The sequence below is a fragment of the Oenanthe melanoleuca genome, chromosome 2, assembly GCF_029582105.1.
Source record: "Oenanthe melanoleuca isolate GR-GAL-2019-014 chromosome 2, OMel1.0, whole genome shotgun sequence".
Taxonomy (NCBI): domain Eukaryota; kingdom Metazoa; phylum Chordata; class Aves; order Passeriformes; family Muscicapidae; genus Oenanthe; species Oenanthe melanoleuca.
In genome coordinates, this window is record NC_079335.1 from 134,145,035 (window position 1) to 134,170,629 (window position 25,595).

Sequence of the window (25,595 nt, forward strand, 5' to 3'; positions counted from 1 at the left end):
CAGAAATCTGCTCCTTTAAATACCTGTTCATCCCTCTTATGACACTTCCTTCAAAGAGCTCAGCAAATAGTAGATAAAATAAGTATCTAATGAGGTATGACAGAAACTCTGATTGAGCTAAAAAGCAGCAAGCTGAATTCTAATAAATAAATGAAGCAAAACATTTACTGCCAGCAAATATGTCAAGTTAGACATAGGAAACTGTAGCTCTGCAGCTGGAGAAGGGCAATACTCTGCAAGCCAGAAAAGTGATGGAACTCCTCCAGCTTTGATTATTTATGGTGTGATGATGAAGGAACAACTTTCCATGTGAGGAACAGCTTTAAAGTTGAACAGTGAAGCTGAAAGAGACTTAATGAAAAATCAGAGGGGAACAAAACTACAGCTACAAAAACAATAACATTCAGTTTAACAATTTAAAAACATAATTTGTGTGCAAAACCAGATGTTAACTTGTTCAGCTTCAAGGTAAACAGCAAACTGTATTTATAACAACCCTTCTGCAGGACAGGAAACACACAGTACTAAATGCTGCAGTATATAAGGCTCACTTTGGACCTCCAAATCTTATCAAAATGAACACAAATGCCAAACAAACACATTTTAAACAAAGGATACATCTGTATTTAATGCAAAGCTATTTTCAAAAAATCCCAATCTTTCATAATTACCATAATTGCAATAGCCTGAAACATAAGAATGCTTTCAGGCTCAGAAAAAAAGGCTTCTAACTTTAAACATTTATGAGGACACTGAGAAGTAGCTTAGAACCATGCTTTAAAACATGTTTTCAAGCTTTAAACTGCTGAAAGCTGAGACTCCTTTACCCATTTGGCCAGGAAGAAAGGAAAAGAAGTACAAAAATATGATGAAAAGACTGCACGTGAAAATTTCTGTTAAAGAAAATGCAGCAGACCCCCTCATTCCAGCCCCTTCCTCCCATCACTACTGCACCTCTTCCTCCAGGGAATGCACACCTCTGGCCTGATGACCACTCCTAAACAATTCATCTACATTACTGGCTCTCATGCACCACTGTTTTTAACAAATACCTTTTGAAAATAATTTTAAAGGCTCACTCTGCCAATGCTGCTGCTGTTCCTGAATGGGAGGGACTCTGTCTCAGCGCTGAATCTATGTCAGTTCATTTTAAACTATACCTTGGGATGGGTGATTTAATGCTCATTCTAAAAAAATATCATGATCAAACCTTTTAAATGGTGTTTCCCAGCTTGTAAAATGCATGCTTTATGCTGGGAGTGAACTTCCTTTTGACACAGAGTAACTATGGGAAGGAGGGATAGTTCTCACATTTCTGTTTCATGGAAAACACCCTGCTGTTTGATTTTTAAAGTTAAAGGATTAAGTTGCAGGGGTAAAAAATGCTACTAAATGCAACACACTCTACTAAATTAAATACAGCCTCAGTCTGATATGAAACACTGACTTTAAAAATAGCTATTCCTGTCCAAATATGCCAGTGAAAATAAATATGAATATATTGTAGGCATTAAAAGATGAATATGTCAAGAATAAGAACAAGTATTACTTTTAAGTTAATTCAGCATAAAAACCCTCAACATATGAAAGAAAAAAAGCAGCCACAAATCTGAATTTATAGCAACAGGCAGTAGAAAGGAAGTTTTGAAAATCCATGGGAATTCTTCTACCTTACCAGGCACTTGTACAGTTCTGTGGGCATTTTCTTTTTGTCTTTTATTATTCTTGATTCCAACCTTACAGTTCAACTTCAGGGCAAAGGACCATATAATAAGAAATCACATTCAAAACTATTAGGTCATCAAAATTGCCTTTACTGTTTAAAAACAAAACATGTACACAAAACATTGCAACAGCTTGTGGAATCCCACTCAGAAAGCTCAACATTTTCAGACCTCATGTTTTCATCACCATAATTTTTGCAAAGCAGTGAGAGGCAACCCAGGCTATTTTAGGAATGATTCTTTTGTCATTGCAATCCCTCAATTACAGCTGACCACAGGAAGGAATTAATAGAGTAGTACTGTAGGGACAGTACTGGTATGTTTTTCAGCTTGACCTCTGACGTGCTCTGACTTCTGTTGGAGAGTGATGTGGTGATTTATTAGACTTGCCTTTGTTATTGCTCTCCAAATAATTCAGAGGAACATAAGGTTTTAAGAGTTTAAACAACAATTTCAAATTGGATTCAATGGATGACGACCTTTTCATCAAAACCAAGCTCCAGAACTCCATCCCCTTACAGCCTGACAGAACCTGCCCCCTTGGAGATGTGCTGGGCTCCATCTTAATGGGTGGCAACTCACCTTCAACCCAAAAAGCTACAGGCAAATAAATACATGTAGAGTTTTCACTTCTAAAATACAAAGATCCTTGCTGTTACCAGGACAGAACTGAACACCAAAAACACTTGCAACCAATGAACATGTTTGAAGACACTGAAATCAAGAAAACAAGAATTATAAGTTCTTAAATTATAGACTATAAAGCTCCTGAGTGCCAGCTGCATGTATGCCCATGTAAATGAATGAGAGAACTGTATGGAAATATGCATTTACCACAAAATCTGGAAGCATAGTTGGGGCCTGAGTTGCAGACAGGTTTGTAATTTCACTTAAAACTGAGATGACTTTATATAAATTTATTTATTTCTATGTGTACAGTATAATTTAACTCGCAAATATATTTTCTTGAGGTTAACCATTAGTGTTGAGTATTTGCAGTTATAAAGTTCCTTAAGCATTAATTTTAAGTACACGGATTCATAATCAGCTTCCATATATCCATCTGGAATGATATGGAATAAACACATTTTCTAGTCACCAAAATAAAGGTTAGTATGACTTGAAAAAATATCCCAAACAAACCCAACTAACAAACCTTTGAAGTGATACATCCATTGAGTTAGTTCAGCATAGATAGTGAAAAAAACCAATTTGGTAAGGTAGTTAATGTTTTTCATAGCATTGTAGAGTTGAGCCTCAATATTCACCATTATTAGAAAGTTCAATAACTCCTGGTTAAGAAACCAAAGTAAAAATTGTCCATAAAGTGGAAGGGTCTTCACAATTATGGTGACTCTGCCAATGATCACAAAGATCCTCTTTTCTTCCAAATAACTGTTTGCATAAAATGCAGTTATACCCTGCTTTAGACCGAAATTCTATTTTTTTCCTTGGTGTACCACACCCCACATTTTGCATCTCCTTGGAGGCTTCAGTACCTCCTGGCTGAGGTGGTACACTTTTAGGTAAAATATTGACATTATTTTGACAGTGGAAGTTTATCTGTCTCTTTGGTTTTATCTGTCTCTTTGGTTTTGGAACAGTACACAGCTCCTCCTGACGGGCACTGCACTTTGCCAAACGTCGTCTCTCGTGCTGTTTCCACATGTGGGTTGTATGCATGACCAGCTCCCCCTTTGTTCCTCTGCTTCCTTGCAAATCCCCTTCCTTCACTCTTCCCTGAATCTCTTCTCCATGACAACACAATAAGTGAAACTTAATTTCACCAAAAGACTCTGCAATAAACTGGCATCGACCACATTTGACCTGTAATTTCACTCCTCTCGGGTTATGGAATAGGTCCTCAAAATTGCACTTATTTCCCCTGTTAAAAAAAGGAAATACAAACTATTTAAGTATTAGCCAGGCAGAGAAGAGGGATTGCAATTTCTGTCCTTACAAGTTCCAAGAAGAAATGACAGTTGTGAAATACATTTAATTAAAAGCGGGCATTCTTTCTACAGTATTTAATTCATTTGGAAGAGGAAAAAAAAAGAAACTAAATAAATAATAGTAAGGCTGATTAGGAAAAAACTGAAATCAAATGACACTTCTGAGTTTAAGAACTGATTCTAAAATTAATGGGTAGAAATAACCTTTTAACAAAAACAGCCTTTAAAATGCTTCAATTTTTGTTAAAGCTCCTGGCTCAGTAAGGTCTATCCAAATACTTCTACTGCTGTACTAGAAAAGTGAAAATTACTATTACCTGTAATGTACAATTTAGAGAAACCTACTTGTTTACAGTGAGTGATCTAGGTCAATTTGAGGCAAAACCACCTCCCTTTCCAAGATGGAAACTATGAAATTTCAAAGTTTCTTGCTTTTTTTTCTTTTTTCCTACAAGTCGGTAACATGGTTTAGAAAAGTTTAAATACCTAACTGGCAATCAGTCCTTCTCCCTGATTTAGGACAGCTCTGCAGTATAAAGGATACACAGGCAGTCCCTGGTTAAGACAATCAAAACAAAATCTCCTCAGACATCTTCTCATAACATCTACAAGAAGGGTCTCATAACACTGTGTATTTACACATATTAGACAGATTATCCAACAAAACAGATAAAGTGAACGATTCACTGTATGACAGCTACTAAGACTGACAGAAAACTACAGGTGTTTCTTAATCTCAAGACAGTAAAAGTTTCTGACTGATGCTCCAGAGAGTAGAGCTACAAAAAGTAAAACTAGTAAACAGTGTTGCAGTGAGGAGTTACACTGAACCTCTGAGTGCTCTTCAGTGAAAATAAATGCACAGTGGAAAAAAAAGGCAATATTTATACTGTACCAAGAGATTTCACCTCAAAATCATAATACAGAGGTAAAAGTATGTTCTATCCATCTTAATATAGTGCATGTTAACTTTACTTGGCTGAGTGATTGCAAAAGCAGCAGTAAACTCAGGACGGATTAGCTCACAGCACCCCCTAAAAGGAAGTGGGATAATGTTATTTAACAAGGAAAACAAACTACAAGCTAATGCTGAAATATGAATTGTTTTTTACTTACTGCAATTGGTTCCCTTACCGTCTAGGGAAGATACCCCAAAGTGGATAGGACAGAAGACAAAGCACTAACCATGAGAAACCAACTGACTCAAATATGACAATATATCAGGTGTAACTAGAATATATGCAAAATTATTTTGGACATTCTAGTGTCAATAATGATTTATAGTCAATAAATCACCTAAAATTTACTGGTTGGTTTAATGGATTGACTAGATTTGAAAGGAATATTTAAACCATTAGAATTCTCACTTGGGGGAAAAAAGCAGGGTTTATTAATTTCCACTGACAACTTGAAATCCAGTTTTCATTAGCATTTAATTAGTGAAAACTCACCTCTCTGTAGCTTCTTCTGCCTCGTTTATATTCCTGTCTCTCTTCTTTAAAGTATCATGCATCTGTTGCTCACTAATGGAGGGCTCTGTGCTGATAACAACCCTGTGGACTTCTCTGAGGTGGCCAAAGTACACTTTGGCATGGCCAAAAACTTTAGCACAGAATTCACAGCACACCAGCTTTTTGGGTTTGCCTTCGTTGTGATGAAGCTTCATGTGGGTGCTCAGGCTCCCAGAGTGGATGTATGCCTTCCTGCAGATCCTGCAGTTGTAGGGGCGCCTGCTCGTGTGCGTGTTCATGTGGTCCTGGAGATGGTGCTTGAACTGGAACGTGTGGTTACAGACATGGCATCTGTGCAGCGGCTTAGGGACAGCTGAACATGTATTTCTACTTAGACCACTTGATCTAGCTGATGTGACATCACTGTGCTTGGAACTTAAACATCTATTGGAGAGTGAACCATTTAAAAGTAAGTCTTGCTCGTGAGATGGCGTCTCTCCGATTGCTGCAGGAGTCAGCGGTGTGAACGCCTGCACAACTACCACTGGTTTCGGTCTGATACTGCGGTATTTTTTCACTGCTTCTGCTTTATTGTCTTCAGGTGTCTGAGCATCAGCCTTTGCCCTCTCTCTTCCTTCTCTAAACTTACTAATGATGCATTTCCTTCTCTTGGCCTGAAAAGCCAATAAATCTTCTGGAGCTCTTTTTTTCCTGCCTCTTCTTTTAGAGGTTGCACTGTTCAATTTTTTAAGACTGTCGACATCATCCACTTTGCTGGATGGAGAGAAGGTATTTTCTCGGATGGCTTGTTTGGGGACTTGTGTAAATGATACACCTAATTGCTTACCAAATGCTTTGGTTTCCATCAAAGATGGTATCTTTTCACATTCAGATTTTAGTGAATGACCAGGTATGTCCATAGCATTAGCATTCTGCTTAGATTCGTAGAACATTGAATTTTTCATTTTCGAGTACGGCAAAATAGGAAGTTTGCCTTTTGGTGTTGATGGAGTTGTCTGAATCGTACTGCCAAAAACTGCTGGTGACAAGACAGCAACAGGATTTGCAGAATTAGTGGGTTTTTCCTTTAGTTTCCCAGATGTCAGGAGTGACTCTCTTGTGGTTTCCAACGCTGTCTTCACAGAGTGTAGACTTGGTTTCATGGGATTAGTTGTACTTGCTGGCTTGGATAGAGAGTCTTCAACTACAGATGGTCCAGAAATATTATTGCTAGCAATTTCAGTTTTGTTCATTAAAAGAGATCCAGATTTCACACAATTGCTTTTATTTACCAATGTGACAACTTCAATTTCAGCTGAGTCACAGTCTGTTCTCATACCTTGCTCAGCTGAATCTGAATTCGAATGAGCTTTAGAACAGTCTTCAGGTAGAGCAGTCATGGGGGAAGTCTGTGATGAGATCAGTGCTTTGGTAGGAATCTTTTTATGTGGACTCAAACCAGAGATCTGTGCTGGGTTTTTGTCACTCAGCAATTTATTTCTTACAGATTGGTATCTGGGGATGGGCAGCTTCAGGTTTTCTGATGGTGCCACAGTTGACTGCTGAACTTGCTGAGTTAGGGCAGGAGCAATACAGGGCACAGCCAACAGGGAAAATGTGCCCTTGTGAGCAGCCACCTGCATGACAGCATAATTCTGAGCTGGCACCACCAGGGGCTTAGAAGCTGAAGCTGAAATTGGTGCCATTGGCTCAGGCAAAGATGACTGAAGGCAAGAAACGACTCCAGATGTTAAAATTTTTGGTACCATTTTTGGAGCAATGGTCCTAAACTGACTTTTCTTCTGAAAACTTTGTATTATATCCGAAGGGGATTTCTGTTTATCTGTAAAAATAGCACAGCAAAGATGAAATATGATACAAAATATTTTTTAAAAATTACTCCCTCAAAAATAAAACTGCTTACAAAGGATACTATTACACACAAGCTTATTAAAAATATTTCAGCATTTAAACGACCACCAAATTAAATCTAGAATTGCAGAAGTTTCATAGACAAAAGCACTGTCTGAAGCAATATACTTGAACACAGATTTGGAAAAAATCTCCTCTGAATCAAATCTTAATTTGATGTTTCATTTTATGTTAGAAATACATGACATTTCAGAACAAATACACCCATAAGCCTCTTCAGCCCTGGGAAAGCTACAAGAGCATGCTGGCAATATTCTTCTGGAAAAAACAGGGACAGGATTTAAGCTCTGTGACACAAAACTTCTCTGAGCACCAGCTCTGATCATTTATCTCAAACAAAAACATGCCATCTTTCAGACATTCTCTACTATTTAGCATTTGTGGGTTTTATCAGATATAGACCAATGTTTGCCTGATGAAGTCTTAGAAAAAATACTGCTACAAAACATGCAAGTAATGTGTAATAAAATCAAAGAGGACTTGAAAAAATATGTGAATATAAACTACTGTTAAATACCTAATCACAAAAATTACTCATGTGCCACTAACCTAGAACGGAACTACAGGAATAAGTTATTTAAACATTTTCTTGAAGGAAGCAATTTATCAAGGTTATATAACAATTTCTTCCTGTTTCTATTTGTGCTTGCAAAAGTCAAAAATGTTTTTAGAAACGAATAATGTGAGGGTAATTAAAATGAAAGGAAAATTATAAAATATATAATATGCATTAGGCAGCAAAGACACCTGCTGACCTTTCAGACTCCACAGAAAAGGAGTTGATACACAGTTAATTGTACCACTACTACTTCATCTATCAGTCTCATTACCCACTCCCAAATTCAATTATTGATGCTTCCAGTTCTCAAAACCTGGAATAGGATTCCTGAAAAACGGAAATTGCTATCACTGAAAATCCAGCTACAAAGATCCCAGGCAGAAAGGCAATTTAGACATAAGCAAAAATCATCTGAGAGAGGAATCACATTTGAATAGAACATATGAAAGTAAATGCTGCAACCTTGAAATATTGTAGTAAGATAATTCCATAGGAAAGTTTTCATTCCTTGCCATTTTAGAGACTTGTATTACAAATGCATTTATAGGTGATTCTGGACTTAAAAAGGTGAGTTAGTACCAACACTGGAAAATCCATTAAATTTATCTTAATCCTGGGTTTTTTTCTCAGACATAAGACACTTTGCAACAAGCACTGCATGCTACAGACCTCTCGTGTTTCATGACCAGAGCTCCTGGACAGATACATATGCATATCCATGGTATGCACATGTGCATTAAAGCACTGCCTTCAGGACATGCTGGATTCACTGAGCAATCACATATAAACTGTGCAGTTCATATTTAGTAGATCTAATGCTTTTCAAAACTCTTTGATCAGCAGATTCATAGAGCAGTAACTATGCAGGGCATAAGCCTTTGATCCTTTTATTGTCATCTATTGCATCAAACCCCAAGTCCATTATATTCTTTCTTTATACTCAAGTGAAACTACTGGGCACCACCATAACTTTCTTTCTTCTCAGTGCCTGTAGAGATGTTCTGTATTTCTAGACATTCTGTGCAGACTGAGTTACTGTACACCTGGAAGTCCTACACAAATACTGACATCCCTGCACACAGGAATAAGTCCAGGTTTGTGCAATCTGGAAAAAGCAGAAACATGATATGTTTAAAATTGTTTTCCTACTTTTTAGTCTCAATTTTTATTTTTTTAAAATTTAGTCACTAAAAATGTAGAAATCTTTACATTTTCAGCTATTAAGGTTTCTGTTAGTCAGATGATAATTTGTTTCCTACAAGCTATCTTCCTGTTGCTTTTGAGTAAACAATTTAAGTACATCTGAGAAGAACAATAAATTATGTAAAGTATTGTAATCACTAACCAAACTAGCCCTGAACTTCAATGATAGCTACAGGTCAAACCATATAGCTTAAAAACAGCAGATAACAGAATAAGGGTACTTTCCTTTTAGGGGACAGAATCAGTTCTTATTTCAAGATTATGCTTGTCATACACTGACAATAAAGACTTTCCAAACCAGCAGCTATTCAGCTTGCCACAACATTCAACACGAAGCTGTTGCCATTCTCTCTCCTTTCTCTTGTTCTTCTCCCTTTTTATTTCAAAATGTTATTCATTGATTCACATAAATCTTTTAGGAAAGCAAGAATTTCACCAGACTGCTACCTGTGCTACTCCAAGTTAAAAGGCACCCACTCTTTAACCAATGGTTACAGGAAAAAGTGGAAATTTTGCTGTGGACATTCCACCTCTACAAATGGCAGCCATAAAAACAAGGCTAATTTGAAGTTAGGAAGAAATATTTTTAGAAATAATGTATGGTATTAGCTTTAAAAAGAACCATATGTTTCTCAAATGCATTGATTTGCCTAAAGTAAATTAAGCACTAAAATCATTTTTCTATAAAGAAAGTATCTCCACATATTTTCTCAGGATTCCACAGGAGAATGGTGCTCTAAAAGCCAAGACCTTCACCAATATCAAACAAAACATGCTCTTTGAGAACAAGGTCTGTTTAGATCAATACCCTTCTTACAAAGGTAACACAATACTAAGAATTGATATAACTGTTTGAGAAGGGATTGTTATACAAACACTTTTTCCAACTAGTGTAATTATATCTTAAGTTTTCCAGGCAAGCTATGTTTGGTACCAACCTCCAGTGCAACTTTTTTTTCCCCTTTTTCACAAGTTTACATTAGACATTTTAGTGCACCAGTATTCATTGCAATGCTTCTGGTAAGCACAGGAATACTAGAGTCTGCATTTTCCTCCCCTCCCCTCCAACACAGCTACTGCTGTTAAGCTGCTTACCCAGTGCCTAAATATAGAGAAGGGCTAGATGCAGACTAGCTGCCTGATGATGCTTCAGGCTCCATTAACATTTTGTCTGCAGACTGGGAAAGCTAATGGAAGAACTGGTGGAAGACTCCTTAGCATCTTGGATCAGGAGAAAGCAACCAGTTAATTCACAGACTGGAGGTTCTCCTGACGTCACCAGAGCATGCAAGTATAATCAGTGACCAAAATTCTGTTTCCCATTTATTGCTGATGAAAAGTTTCAACAACTTCCTTTGAACACAGCGCTAATTCGTGTCTTCACCACACTGAATGACTCGGATATGCTCTGGCTGTCTGGCTTGTGCAAAGGCAGCTTGGAAACTTCACATGCATCTCTCAGGGGCATTCCATTTCTTCCAAATGATTTCTGTCTCTGATTCAAAGGACTCATTTTGTCTTGTCATCTGTGACCTGAGGAAAAGCCTTTGTGCCTATGCAATCCCATTAAGTCTTTCAATTAAGAAAGGGAAGTTTCAGTTAAAGGAGGCTCTGCAATGGCATTTGGGAGGGTGGCTCTTTGTTTTAGACAACATTCTTTCTACAAGTAAGTCTGCAGATCCTTCACTGGAAGGCAACAATTTTTATACTTTCTTTAAAATTTTCATTATTAACAAAGGGAATACATGAAAACATTAGATGTCATATTGGAAGGATGTGAAAATCATTTTTAACTGCTGTGTCCTCAGTCTTTCAGATGAGTGTGGAGTTGGGGCAACAGGTAGATATTTTTAAATAATTACACACAAGGCTAAACCAAATGCAGTTGAACCTATTTACTTTAAAAGCCTCAAAAGACTAATGCTTACCATGCTAGGACCTGCAAGTATCAAATCCCTCAGATACTTGCAGGATGTCATAAGCTTTCATCCCTTCTAAATAACCTTAAAATTGTATAGAAGTGGACAGTGACACACCAACACAAAAATAAATGATACATTATATTCTCTGATAGAGGCATGCTGGGAAGAGCCCTCTGGAGGAAATGGAGTTTCTATGGGTTGCTGCTTCTTCATGATTCCTCTGCCTACCTGAGTCATCCAAGTCTGGTCAACTCCAGCCTAATCTGCCTTATTTTCATACTTCCTTTAATCTGTTCCCTATGTAAAGCACACAACATTGCTGAAGTCAGATGCCATAGAAAGTATCAGAAGAAATTTAATTTTCAGTACTATCTGGTCAATTTTGAAAATAACCACCAAACAGCCACCATAGAAACCACTGAGTAATAGTGTTCATTTTTTAAATGAAAATCTTTGTAGTTCCACAACAGTTGTGCACGTATGTATTTCATTTGTGTATGAACTGACATATGAGAGAAAATAACACCAAAAAGAAGAATCATTTTGTTTTGAAGGAAAAGACAGAATACAGATGAAGATTAATGAATACTCAATGCATATTAACACTGTCGAGTCTTTTGCTGACTTTGAAAGGAAGAGTATCTGTTCTGTGGGAAAGAAAGAAGTGCACAACTGTCTAACACACAACATTAGATCTTTCTCTGCCAATGATAGTTAATCACTCATTTTGCCAAATCTCCATACACACTAAATACCTGTGGATACTGTCTTTCCAGCACAAGTTTCTTGCTTTTGCTGACCCAGCATACTTTGTTGGACACAATGTTTCTCTGCAGGATTAGCATGCAAAAAAACACCACCTGCAAAAGTGCTTCAGTTATAAATAGATCCCAGGACAAAAAAACCCAAAACAACCAAACCCCCAAAACCAACAAAGACTATTAAATGTCAATATAAAACATTAACTTCCACTTAATGCATTAAGAAAACTATTACTTTTTGCTCCTTGCCATTTTTCTCTCCTCAAAATACACTTTAAGATCCAATATATTACATGCCAAATGCAAGGTGATAGCTTAATAATTGAGTAAAGCTGGTTAATGTGACAAACAGATGGGATGGTTTAGCTTCAGTGTCATGGCAGACAGTCAACAGCAGCAAAACAAAATGCTTCAAAAAATGAAGATTCAGTAGCTTTGAGTAGTTTTAATACAGGGGCTAATTTCCATGTTCATTTACACTTTCCATAATTCTGTGTAAATAAACGGCAGATATTATAGAAAAGAGAATTTGGACTTCTTTATTCAAAACCAGTTTTGCCACACACTTATACAAAGTAAGATTAATAATAATAAAGCCTACAAACAAATCAGACTGTCCAGCTCTATACATTACAGCAATTAATTTGCAGTTGTTTCTACCTTTGCTAATATCTGGGTGGAATGCTCTGTTCTGAGTATTTACATCAGATAATTTTCTAAAATTGACTTCAACAGAAAATACCAGCCATTCTCAGTACGTCTGAAAAAAAGGAAATCTAGTGACATCTGTGCATCACCTTCATACGCGACACAGCAATGTCTCTTTGATCTGTGAAAAGCTGCCCAAATTAGGCAAAGTTGTAGACTCTGAACATGTGTTCAGTAGATACTTCAAGCTAACTTTTCCAATTATTAGATTCTATTGAACGTGCTCCTGCTTCAGACTGGGCTGGATTTTCCCTGAACTATGGCTTTAGGTCCAAGCACCCAAGTTGGAACAAGGAAACGGCCTCTCCTTATCTCTGAACTGTAGAGCTGACAGTATGGAAGAGAAACAGGAGAATATACAGGGCAAGCAGAAAAAGGACATGACTTGAAAAGTGTCCAGGCCAGAGAGTCAAGGTGAGATATGAAAATTAAATGCAGACTTAGACAGGTAACCAACCTTACACGTGATGTGGAAAGGAAAAGCATTTAAGTCAAAAGACGAATCTCACATTTCTTACCTTTTTAGTACTTGATTTTTAAAGAGTATTATAACTATGTTTACATAAAAGTGCTTTTGTGTAATTTAAACCAGCTTAGAAAAATAAACAATAAAACAAAGTATTTTAATATAAGATTGGAAAATCTCCATAGATCATTCACACAAACACTAAGATACAGAATGTGCAAATACACTTAGAAAACTTTTTCCGGTATTCCACAGTAGAAACAAGACCAAAATAATTTGTTACAATGCTAGAAACTTTAAGCTGTATCTTTAAAGCTATATTTAATTAAATATGATTTGAGCATAAATGTGACTTGCTAGTTGTGCAATAAGCATTTTATAATTCAGAAAGGTATACTTTACTGTCTGTGCAAGTTTATTATTTTAAGGGATTAAGATTCTAGGACATTTCAAGAAATTCTGTGAGCAGTGGGATGAATTCTGTATTCCTTAAATGGTCTCCAAAAGACTCTTGTTAAGAGAAGAGCACATTGAAATAACAAAGGTACACATCTTTTTTTACATTAATTAGACTCCACTAAAGAGGATGTTCAACACTGAAATTTCTACTGGCACTTTTCAGTGTGGGAATAAGCTTAAACTATTTTTAGCATAAACTGTCACCTTGCAGAAGTAAGCCATACAGTAATCCAAGATCATGGGTACATAGTTTGCAATTAAGAAGTTCTCCAGTTTCCTCTCTAATTCAGTTTTTCGTTTTTGCCTGAAATGCCCTTTCTGCACTATTAACCACATATTGATATATGCCAAAGTTTATACAGATTTAACATAACTTAAGAAAAAAAATTAGATTACGCCCCTTTTTCAACTTCCAGATTTGCCTTCCTCTGTTGTTTGAAAGTGAACATAGGAGAGGCCTTTCACATGGTCCTTATCAACACCCTTCTCTCTAAATTGAAGAGGTATAGACTCTATTGCTAGGAAGACTATGGGATGGATAAGGAGTTGTCTGGATGGTAATGGTGAACAGCTCCACACCCACATGGAGATGGGTGACAAGTGGTGTCCCTTGGGTCCATACTGAGACCAGTGCTGTTTCACATCTCCATCAGTGACACAGACAATGGCACTGACTGCATCCTCAGCAAGTCTGCAGGCAAAACCAGGCTGAGAGGTGCAGCTGACACACCTGGAGGATGGGATGCCTGAGGCACCTGGACAAGATCAAGAACTGGATCTGTGGGAACCACATGACCTCCTGCATATGGATCAGAACAGTCTCTGGTATCAACACAGGCAGGGCTAAAGTGATTTGGAGCAGCTCTGCTGAGAAGAACTCAGGGGTACTGGTGGACAAAACACTGACTGTGAGCTACAAATGTGCACTTGCAGCCCAGAAATCCAACAGTGTCCCAGGCTGCATCCAAAGCACTGTGGGCAGCAGGGGAGGGAGGGGATTCTGCCCCTCTGCTCTGGTGAGACCCATCAGCACAGGAAAGACATAGAGACCTGTTGGAGCAAGCCCAGAGCAGGGCCACAACAATGATGAGAAGGATGGAACACCTCTTGTAGGAGGAAGGGTTGAGAGAGAGATGGGGGTTATTTAGTCTGGGAAAGGCTCCAAGAAGACCTAATTGGGGCCTTACAGTACCTGAAGGGGGCTGAAAAGAAAGACAGCAGCACTTTTTTACAGTTCTTGCATGTTGATATTGAGCTAGGATGCAGTGAAAAAATACAGCAACATGGCTTTCTTCTGAGACAGAAAAGAAGCAAAAGCCTTTAATAAAGAAGCAAGCACACTTTTATAGACTAGATCGTGGAACTGAGGATAGAAGTCATTTCATTGGTGTAAGGAAGGTAACACCTCTTGTCACGTCTCTCACACACCCTGCAAGTGCTTAATCTTTATTATTAATTCCTTCTCTTACATTTTCCTTTGAGCAGCCTGAGAAAATCCAAGCTGCTTTTTCCCTGGCTTTCACCAGTATCTCACACCTGCAGAAACAGGACAAAGCACAACAGTTTTAAACTAAAAGAAAGTAGATTCAGACTAGATATAAGGAAGAAAATTTTCACCAGCATCCTGGCTTCAGTACCACTGTCCCCAGAGGAAAGTGTAACATAAAAAACCCCATACTAAAGCAGACTTGTTAAATACAAGTCAACACATTGAGAAATGTAGTCACTATATTAGCATTAGCAACAGTAATAATTAAGACACAATTTTTGATTTCTAATAGATTTAGATTTCATATACCTCTGTATTATCCCATCACAAATAACTTTTAAAATATGTATGAAATACTATTCCTGCAGGGAATAATCAGTGGCCAACAGCTTCAAGGCAACCTTTTTTGAGTTGCAACCTGAAATGTTTTATTCACACGTAGGTAAATCACTACTCAAAAGCAGCTTCCTATATATAATGTGGGCAGTGCATGGCTTAACAAAACCTCCTATTATAAAAAGCCTTTTTTTGCCACTGTATAAAGGAAGAAAGTCTTCAAAGTCCTTTCTAGGAGTCCAAATACATATACATAAGAGATTATTAGACACTTTTGCAGTGAATTTAAAATAAATTTATTAGCAGATCTACATGCTTTTTTTAGCACCTCTCATGCAGTGTTTGTGAACTTTAAAAGCTTTCCATTTTTTTGAAGGCACAGTCTTTCAAGTTATAAGCTACTCATTTCATATTAAGGTCAACAAAATTATTAGGTCTTAAGCAGATCAAAATATTTTCATATCAAGAAATGCAAACTGGCATAAAGAATGCTAGACATAAAGCATCTGTAATTACTAATAACCTTTTCCACCTTTACAGCTGAGGAAATTACATACAGACTTTTCTCACTATGGCAATGTAAGAACTAAGGGCTCAAAATGGTGCCTGGCCTCTGGCCACCACACAAACAGTGACTGAATTTCATTTTGATTTAATTTTCTATTTAACAACTTATTTTTGAGCTATACTGTTAGATACATCAACAAAGAGTGTATTTCAGCTTCTTTATGCCTCTGCTAGTGTCAGCAACCAACAAAGTAAGCCTGAAAGTATGCATTATCTAGATCTCTTGGTGCTCTGACGAGATGCAGTTGAGTAGAATGGAAATTATTTTGCTGTCACTGCAAGTCCAGTGGTTATATATGTTGGTTTTGCCCACTCATTCTGTTCCACAGAGGACATCATCCCTGAAGATTTGCAAAGCGAGGCTGCAGTAATGCAGCCACTTGGGGGAACTAATTGTTCAGAAAATAGCTGAAGGAGGTGATGGAAGCATTGGTCATAAACTAGTAATTCATAACCCCACAACAGCATTGCAAATATAAATTAGGTACTTTAGAAAGTGGGGATAAATACCTGTAATTGGTTTTTTTAAAATTCCTAGGAGAATTGCTAGGGGAAATTTCTTTTAGTGACCTTCAAGAAAGATATGGACCTAAACAGTAATTAATCCACTGTAAAGTGAATGTAAAGTTATTTCTAAAGGGTCTATCAAGATCAAATCAACATGGACAAAATTTTAATAGGCTTAATATAAGTCGTAATTAAGGGACTTATTTTCTCCTAAGTACAGGAAACAGTAGCTACCAAGACTGCTAAAAAATGAAGGCAAAATTCTTCAAAACTATGCAGAACAAAATGGTAAAGTAGAACCATTTAGTGAATAAAATCATAAAATAGTTTCTGATTAGATTTTTGCTCTTCTTTCAAAAAAGAGAACATACCTACATCTTACTGAGAGTTCAACTCTCTTTGGGACAAACATGTATGTGTCACTTCAGCACAGGAATTAGGCATCTTACTCTTAAGATTTTATTTTTTTGCAAATACTGATGTGCAAATAGAAAACACAACAAAAAAGCAAAAATTTTATTCCTACTAAAGAGTACTTTTTTTATGACAATCAGTGCACTTTTTTCTAAAGAAAGATTGTATGCAAGAGAAAACAATTGACTTGCCACTTTGGCTCAACACAGCAACCATATTTTACTCGAGGCATTAAAAACATCTGCATGGTAATTTCTGCAGTACAAACCTCAAAAATGTTCCCTCATGAACAGAGGATCAAAAGACTGCCAGTCTTGGCTTGGCCTATTTTGGCCTGTTTTGAGTCTATACACAAATTCATCACTCTCCAAAGAAAGGTCGAGAACAATTGTTAAACTTCAAGGATAGCTGGAGATTATCTTCAGGAGGATTTTTTTAATAAGTAATTTCACTGAAAATTACCTAAGTGGTCTAAGTTTTGAATGGGGAATCCCTGTTTAAGGTTTTTGTTGTGCCCTCTTTTCTTTCTTCATGAGCCAGATTTCTTCAGAAAAACTCTCAGCTCTAGCTGAGATATGCAAAACATTGTTACCTGTAGTTAATTCCGCTAAAGATTAAAACACAAATAAAGATTAAAGGATCTCCACAGTGCTTCAAATAGGTATGTACATTTTTCCAAAGACAGACATGGATCTGTATAGCATAGGAAAATTAAAACATCTTTTGAAATACTATGGTCTTGGCTAGGCAAACATTAATTTTCATAATATATAAAATTATCACTTGCTGCTGAACTTGAACACAGCTAGACCTTACTGGCAGTAGGATGCAGCAGAAAACAATTTAAATTACAGTATCTGACTGGTTTTCGTCCCCCAGTGCATAATTACAATTATTTGCAGTGCTTACTGGCATTGCTAGTTTACCTATGCTAGTCACCATGCTGTTTAACGGCAGCGCTGGTTCTCGAGAAAAGGTGCTGGATGTGCTGTAAACAAACTGTAGAATACACTGCAGAGAGGTGCTTATGGATCAGCAAAGCCTGGCAGCGGGGCCAGCAGAGGAGGGGATGGGAACAGCAGCGCAGCCGCCAGGGATGCAGGCAGAGAGGACACTCTCAGCCCGGTGCCGGTGCCGGTGTGCGGACAAAGAGCCCGGATCGGGGCCAGCAGAGGAGGGGATGGGAACAGCAGCGCAGCCGCCAGGGATGCAGGCAGAGAGGACGCGCTCAGCCCGGTGCCGGTGTGCGGACAAAGAGCCCGGAGCGGGGCCAGCAGAGGGAGTCGCTGCCCGTCCCGCCGCCCCCAGCCCGGCTCACGGCCCCTGCCCCACCGGCAGCTTCAAACAGCGCACAGGCGATTCCGTTTGCCTAAAAACTTCGTAATGCTAAATACGTAAGTCTTGTCCTGAAAAATCCCCCAGGTCGCGGAATCGCGTACAGCGCCGCACCCAAACTCCCAGCAACTTTGTGACGAGTTAGCTTTCAAAACATTCTACCTCTGCAAACTTTTCAGTCAATTCAATGTTGTATAACTTGAGAGCATCTTAAAGCAAAGCAGTTGATCCTTCCCGTTTGAAAGTAATTCCTTCTATTAACCTATTTATCTTCTATAACTGCAGTACGACTATTGTGCCTGAGACTTAAAAAAAAAAAATCCTTTACTGATCTTGTGTTAATCTAGTCAGTGCCCAAAATGGCACGTCCATGTTACTAAAACCATCAGTATTTACACTAGATATTCTTCTTTCAGTAGACATGTGAAAACAAAGCACTGTTACCAACATATTTTCCCATCCCAAGGAATACCCTGAAATCTTTGTGAAACTTTCTTGCTTTCATCATTGCTCAGCTCATCACACAAACCATCTGCATAAATAAAGATGTAAGCATCTGCTGTATGGCAAATGGTCTCAGGGGCAGATGTTTTTATCCTTGCATTCATGTCACTGGCTTGGATACATTATTTGAACAGATGTACACAATCTGAAAGTGTTGTGTCCCACAGTGAAACGTCTCCAACTGCTTTCTATCAAAGTACATAAATGCTATTTGCACCTGCATTTATGTTAATGATATAAAGGCAGCAGGGGTTCCAGCAAAGTGAGACCTGATGCTAAGAAACACATTTACAAGGCTAATGGAAGTTTGAGATCTCCCAGCACCAAACAGCCATACTAACATGGATACAAAATGTATAGAATCACACTCGACCTATAATTCTAAAAAAATTAAAATAAACATACTCAAAGAACAAAACTACTTTAGCATGTGATATACTTTTGCAATGCATATTTTTAAAAGACAAAACCTGCTAGATAAATAAACCAAAACAGCCTTATATTCTGCAAAATATTTCTCTAAGATACACAGTTCTTTCATGTTAGAGCCATTTAACAAAAGCATTTTATAAATCTGATAATGCCAATAGTATTTCAGCTCACTAAGGCACAGTGGTATTGTATGCCATTATGAAGCATTATAAAAAATACCAACACTTGCTCAACAGTAAATATTTAACATGAGTGTGAATAGTCAAACATAATGCTTCAGTGATTGTTGTCGTGTCATATGTTGTCATATGAATGAAATTGTAATTTCATAATCCTGAGGAAGAAATAGAATTTGACAAGTTAGATGCTTATCATTGCTCAGAGAAGTGCATCTAGTTGAACATGGTGTTACAATTGCTTGCTACATAAAAGATAGTCACTCTTCCTATAAAATATTTTAAAACTGAGAAAATAGATGTCTTGAAGGAGAACAGATCAAATTACAGAACACCTGCTATTACACGACAAATGGCAGCAGTGAAGGGTTTAGCTGTCACTCAAAGAACTTGCACTAATCATTATTTCCATACTTAAATGAAAAAAAGCAAGCACACTCAAAGTACAGAAACACTGACAAACATGCCACACTGAATGTACCTGATGGATAGGTTCCATTTGCAATATTTTCCAATCTATTTTCAAAGGTTTTATTTGTAAGAAATGTACCAACAATACAGTTGAACATAAATCATCCCAAATTACTAATACCCTCCATATTTTCAAAGTGCTACATTTAAGAAACAAGTGGTACTCAATATAAAGACAAAAAAGTATCATAGTAAAACAATATATGAAGACTAGTATATTTGTAGAATATCACCATTTCACACAGACATAGCTCTTGGTCATGATCTAGGGAGGCCCTGCAAAGAGATCTCGACAGACCAGAGGTCTGAGCAATCACCAGCCACATGAAGTTCAACAAGGCAAAGTGCTGAGCAGGGACCTGGGGCCCTGGTCCATGGCAAGTTGAACATGAGCCAGCAGTGCCCTGGCAGCCAGGAGGGCCAACCCTGTCCTGGGGGCATCAGCACAGCCGGGCAAGGGAGGGATTGTCCTGCTCTGCTCTGGGGCAGCCTCACCTCGAGTGCTGGGGCAGTTCTGGGTGCCACAGTGTAAGAAGGATACAGAACTGTTAGAAAGCATAAACAGGAGAGCCACAAAGATGGCAAAGGGCCTTGAGGAGAAGCTGTGTGAGGGGCAGCTGAGATCACTTGGTCTGTTCAGCCTGCGGAGGAGGAGACTGAGGGAACAACTCATTGCAAGAAAAGGTTTTTCACCCAGAGGGTGCCTGGGCACTGGAACAGGGCACAATCCCAAACCCCATGCAATTCAAGAAGCATTTGAGCAATGCTCTCATGCACAGGGTGTGACTCTTGGGAGTGGGACTGTGCAGGGCCTGGAGTTGGACCCTATGATCCATGTGGGTCCCTTCTAACTCAGCTTATTCTGTTGTTCTGTGATTTCTAACATGGAAGTTCACTTCAAAGTTTACCATTCCCTCTGGGTACAAGCTATTAACAGGATACTGACTGGAATGGATTTTGATTTAGGGGAAAAGAAAAAGCCTTTAAAAAAATCTCAAAGCAAACGCTTTATCAATTTGAAGTTTGCAAACAGCTTCACAGTTTATATTCTCCTACTACTCTTACGAAATGGCTTTAACATAAGACTATAACCAAGGTCAAATTCCTGTTACTTAAAGGAAAAATTAAATTAATTCTTTTAAGTAGTAGAATTGAGTGCTTCAGTCACAAGCATAGGAATGCAGAGCACACTCTGGGGTGGACAGCTTTACCCAACAGTAAGTACTGTCTTTCTTGAAAGAATAGTCTCAGGAGACACAAAACTCATCAACTAAGATCAAATAGAATGACATGCTTCTGGAACAGCTTCTTCAGAATTATTACAGCATCATAAAAATACTCAGTCTTCACAAAACAGGTAAAGTATAAACTTACATGACAGTAAAAGCTCAAGGCTTCAAATTAAGTAATAGATAGTGCTCTCCTTAATTAACATAAGTACTAACAATGGAAATTTAAATGACAACCAGCAATGGTTCTGAAAGGTCCATTAGAGCTGATGTCATATCCATCAAACATTCACTCACATTTAAGTATCATTAAAAATGACATTCATGTTAAAATCATATTTAAACATTAGCATTGAGACACAGATCAAAAGGGAAAGGAAACTGAAGTTACAGCTATACATTTAGAGGCTTGAAAACACAAATACCCTTACTAATAACAGAGGGGAAAAAAATCAAGACATCAACTCTTGTGAAAATAAAATCAAATGAAAGACAACTTTTGAAGAGACTACAAAAAGAAAGAATTAAACATGAAAAAAATTAGTAAGGATGAGAATGCTGAAGAAAAGGCATTTTTAAAAAAAAATCTAAGTTAATATTTATTCCTAAATGTGTAGCATAATTTGCAGATAGATTTGACCCCATTTAGTGTGGGGATCAAATATAGCAGGGATTTTCAAATATATGAGGATTTAAAAAAATTTAATACAACCTGAATACTTAATCCTGTTAAATCAAAGAAGAAGCAGATTTATGCACTTCAAGTTTCAACTACTGTGTTAACAGTAATTAGCAATGCCCTAAAGAAGAAAACAATGTTAGCTATTGTAATTGTTTAAAGTGATAAATGCTGCAGTAATGGCTTTTTTTTTTTTCAAATCATACCACGGCAGAATACTAGACACAAGCAATACAATGATTAATAATGAATATATTTCTTCCACATTTTAAATCACAAGCATCTAATTTCTAAATAAAGTATAGAAAGCATACTATACCTGCAGAAACTGTTAACGGATTCTGCATTATGCCCTTTAAGTTACGACAATGCTCCTAGAAAGAAATACAGATACTTAGAAGCTCTGATAATTTCTTAGAAACTAACAAAAAATGAACAGGACAGTGGCAATAGTTTCCAGACTTGTATTTCAGAATAGATCCCAATATGTCCATAGCTCTCAAGAACACAACACCAGGGATTTAAACCAAGTGTTTCTTTGGACCCCTATATGTGCTCTCCACATTTCAACACTGTGTACTACTAACTTAAGCTTCTTGTAATTAAACAACCCTCTTAAATCCAGGAAAGAGGACAGTCATGAATCCCAACGTGACAATACATTCTGAAGAATCACAGACAATACAGACAATCATTTCCCTTCAAACATGTGGACCTGTTGGGGAAGATCCAGAGGAGAGCACCTATGTTGATCACAGGGCTAAAGCATCTCTTTATGAAGAGAGAGCTGGGGCTGATCAGCCTGAAGAACAGAAGGCTCCAAGGACACCTTACAGCACCCTCCAGTACCTAAAGGCAGCCAACAGAAAAGCTGGAGTGGATTTTTTACAAGTGCATCTACACACAGGACAAGGGGTAGTGGCATTAAACTCAAAGAGGATAGGTTTAGATTAGATACTAGGAAGAAATTCTTTACTGTGTGTGGCGCTGGAACAGTTTTCCTAGAGAAGCTGTGAATGCTTCAAGGCCAAGCTGGATGCAGCTTTGAGCAACCTGATCTAGTGAAAGGTTCCCCAGCCAGGCAGGGCTGTTGGAACTAGATGGCCTTTAAGATCCCTTCCCACCCAAACCATTGTGATTCCATGTGACTGCATGGATCCCACGTAACTGATAGCAGAATCTTCCACGGATGCTACAATGAAGATATTGCCTTGCTCTTGTGAGCCAAACATTACACTGACTTCTGTCCTGAAAGTGCAGCTCGTATTTACAACAAGACATGATGCACTGTGTTTGACTTTACATTAAATGGCCACTCAGTAAATTAAGAATTGGCTACTTCTTTCCAGTGCAGTTGAGTGTGCTTTTCAAGCTGATTCAACAGTCAAGTAAGAGAGACATAGGATAATACAATGACAATATAAAACTGTTGCTATCCACTTAGATTTATTTTTCAGAAGATGGCTTAGCCTTTGGAATGGCTGCATAATAATTTGGTTCAACTGACCACTAACATGTTAGACATCACAAACAGTATAAAGCTCCTGCTGTCCTGATACAGCTAGAGGCTTTGGGAAGGTAGCAGCTAAGTCCACTGACTGACACAGATGGAACTACAACTTCTTGGGGGTTTACTCAGATCTAGGCTTTCATACCAGTGCAAATCTACAACACTCCCAAAAACAAAACCAGCTCCACAGATGTGGAGATTGCTGACTTTCTGACCAATTTAACAGCCAGGAGAATCTTACATAAGGAACATGCCAGTCATGTACTCAAGACCCATCTTCTGAGCACATGAAGTACCAAAGGTTAGTTTTGGTTAAATACACAAATACATTGGATAAACACTGATGCAAATACCAAACAAAATAAGCCTTGAATATATTTCTTTACTATCAGCAATCGACTCTTAAAAAGCAGAGGTGAGGTTCTGGGAAGAAGATGGTTCTGTAGGTAGCACTAAAGAAGTGAACACCAATTCCATTTTCAGGAAGTTCAACATCAAAGCATAGAAGAACACTGAGCCAACATTGAGCAAACAGGTGAAGCTCTTTGGTACCTGTACCTTCTGTTGTGAGCCACACCTAGCAAGCAGCTCAGGTGAATCAACAATCAGCATCTCCTGACAGCTGCTTGTGATGCCAATCAGCAGATCCCAACTCCTCAAAGAGCCTCTGTCCATGGTACTTGAGCAGCCAACCTCTGGGCTGTCAGACCCCGCACTCAAACACACTTTGGCTCATCTACATGCAGTTGGGTGCTGTGAGAACATACAGACAACTCCCTCTGCACATCCAACAATGGAACAGGCCGCACTGATGTAATTTTAGAATGGCGAGACACTTCTAGAAATCAGTGTGCGTTTCCAACTGCTCTGTCACCCACATTGCAAGTCATCCTTCTTTAAGGCCATATGGATCAGTAACAGCTTTTCAGAGAAACAAAGTCTGAAGTTTTTCTTCCCCCTTAGTATCTACAGCACTTCAAAACATACTGAAATATTTATAGCAACACATTCTTGTAAAAACAATTTGATTATTCAAATAAAGCTTCTCAAAATTATTATTTCAAATTCACATTTATTTCAGTTTCCATGGTCTTTCCCTGTGTATGGGAGCATTAAATTGTGTTGAGGGTGCCCCATCTATAGTTACCATCTACTTTTAGAATTATAACAAATGAGACTTCAGGATACAGATTAACAATTCTTAGAATACCATGTGGAAATAGATAGCTCTAGATATTTTTTCCAATGTTCTTTCCAGACATATCCACAAACCCTAACACTGTAACACAAAATTGGATCCTATAAATCCAAACAATTTGTAGAGGCATCTCTGATTTGAATTCAACTCTAACTGCAGCAAGGTAATGGTGTTAACCTAGAAAATCCAGTGCTTATTTGACAGACATTGATCACCTGCTCTTAATAATAATCATAATAATTTAAAGAATATAATTTCTCCAATTAACATTGATAATTTCTTTTAGCAATCCATGAATAGTATTTTTATTGTTTTTATATGAAAGAACCTTTCACCACACTTTATATTTGAAGATATTTAACCAAGTAACCTCCCTTTTTAGAAAAACTGAAGAGCTCAAGATTTTGAAATCAGAACAAACTCTTATGATCCCTTCAAATTTTTCTATCCATCCTTATATGTATGACTGTGTTAAAGCATGTTTTCTTTGACTACATATACAGTATACAAAGCAAACCATAAACATTGTGCACTTTTCCTCTCTCTGTTTTACACTGTTTTCAAATACATCAACTGCAATCCTGTCTTTTTGGTCCTTTCTCTGACAGTTTGACACTTTCCTGCTAGGCTGTAATATGTTTAACAGATATTTATTATCTGGAAACATAAAATACATAAATTATCTGAACATAAAATACAGTGTTATCAAAAAGTTCTGTACAGGACATAGATTCAAACTTTTAGAATTTGAAGATTGTAACATCCACAAAAATACTTACACTTGTCCTGAGCAGGTTTGGGGCTTTTTTCCCCATTTCACTATAAATCTGGCTTGGTATGACTACTTCCCATAAGAAAAAAACATGCATATTAAAAAAAACAACCCTAAATTACTAATTAAATTTTGTTACCTCCTTTACATTCTTACATCCAGAAAAAAATTTAGGCTGGTCACCAACTAATAATTCAGTATGTCCTGATGTTTTCATTCAATACTAAAGAGGCAGATGTTCTTTCATTCTTCCCTGGTTATACTTGAGCCCAAAACTGACTCTTTCCAAATAGAGGAGATTATACAATTATTTCTATCTGCCAATATCATAAATTCTTCTCCACCTGAGAGCTTATTAAAATGATAAAAAATTTTAAATTCTATATAATCTTAAAGTTTGTTTTGCTCAGTTTATAACTCTAAGACACTAAATAAAATCATTCAAATCACAGTATTCCAGAACTCAAATTAGTTTTCTAGAAATCTGCTGCTGACTAGTCAGAGATGAAAAGAAATCTATTACAAGAATTTCAAGTGAAGTGGAGTTGAAGCTGGACAGAATTAGAAAGTAAAATCTCTCTTAATGCCATAAAATAAGCTCTATCATGCCTGTACTATTCCTGATGTTACCAGAGAATGAAAGGATAAATTTCATTATCCCTAAGAGGCAAAAATAGCAAGCAAACTGGGAAAAAATCCCATACTGTAACTCAGTCTTTAACAACCAAAGGAAGCACAGCATATATATGTAATAATTTAAAAGCAATTTTCACAGGAAGATACCCACAGGTCTTTTATATGAAACAGGTGTCCTGATAGACACACTGAATATGAATATC

General features: G+C 37.5%; 1 protein-coding gene across 6 annotated transcripts in view; it reads right to left on the minus strand.

The window, feature by feature from the left end:
• Positions 1-2,626: 2,626 nt before the first annotated feature.
• ZNF438 (zinc finger protein 438) overlaps positions 2,627-25,595 on the minus strand; it is a 49,867-nt gene continuing 26,898 nt past the window's right edge. For 3 of the 6 annotated variants that reach the window (XM_056484939.1, XM_056484938.1, XM_056484940.1), the window contains exons 4-7: positions 21,596-21,650; positions 11,499-11,603; positions 5,128-6,970; positions 2,627-3,609 (exon numbers count right to left, since the gene is read on the minus strand). In XM_056484939.1, coding sequence (XP_056340914.1) covers positions 3,021-3,609; positions 5,128-6,970; positions 11,499-11,603; positions 21,596-21,650 — 2,592 coding nt within the window. In that variant the 3' untranslated portion in view covers positions 2,627-3,020. The remainder of the gene's footprint in view (positions 3,610-5,127; positions 6,971-11,498; positions 11,604-21,595; positions 21,651-25,595) is intronic. The other 3 variants (XM_056484941.1, XM_056484943.1, XM_056484944.1) reach the window with 3 other exon arrangements.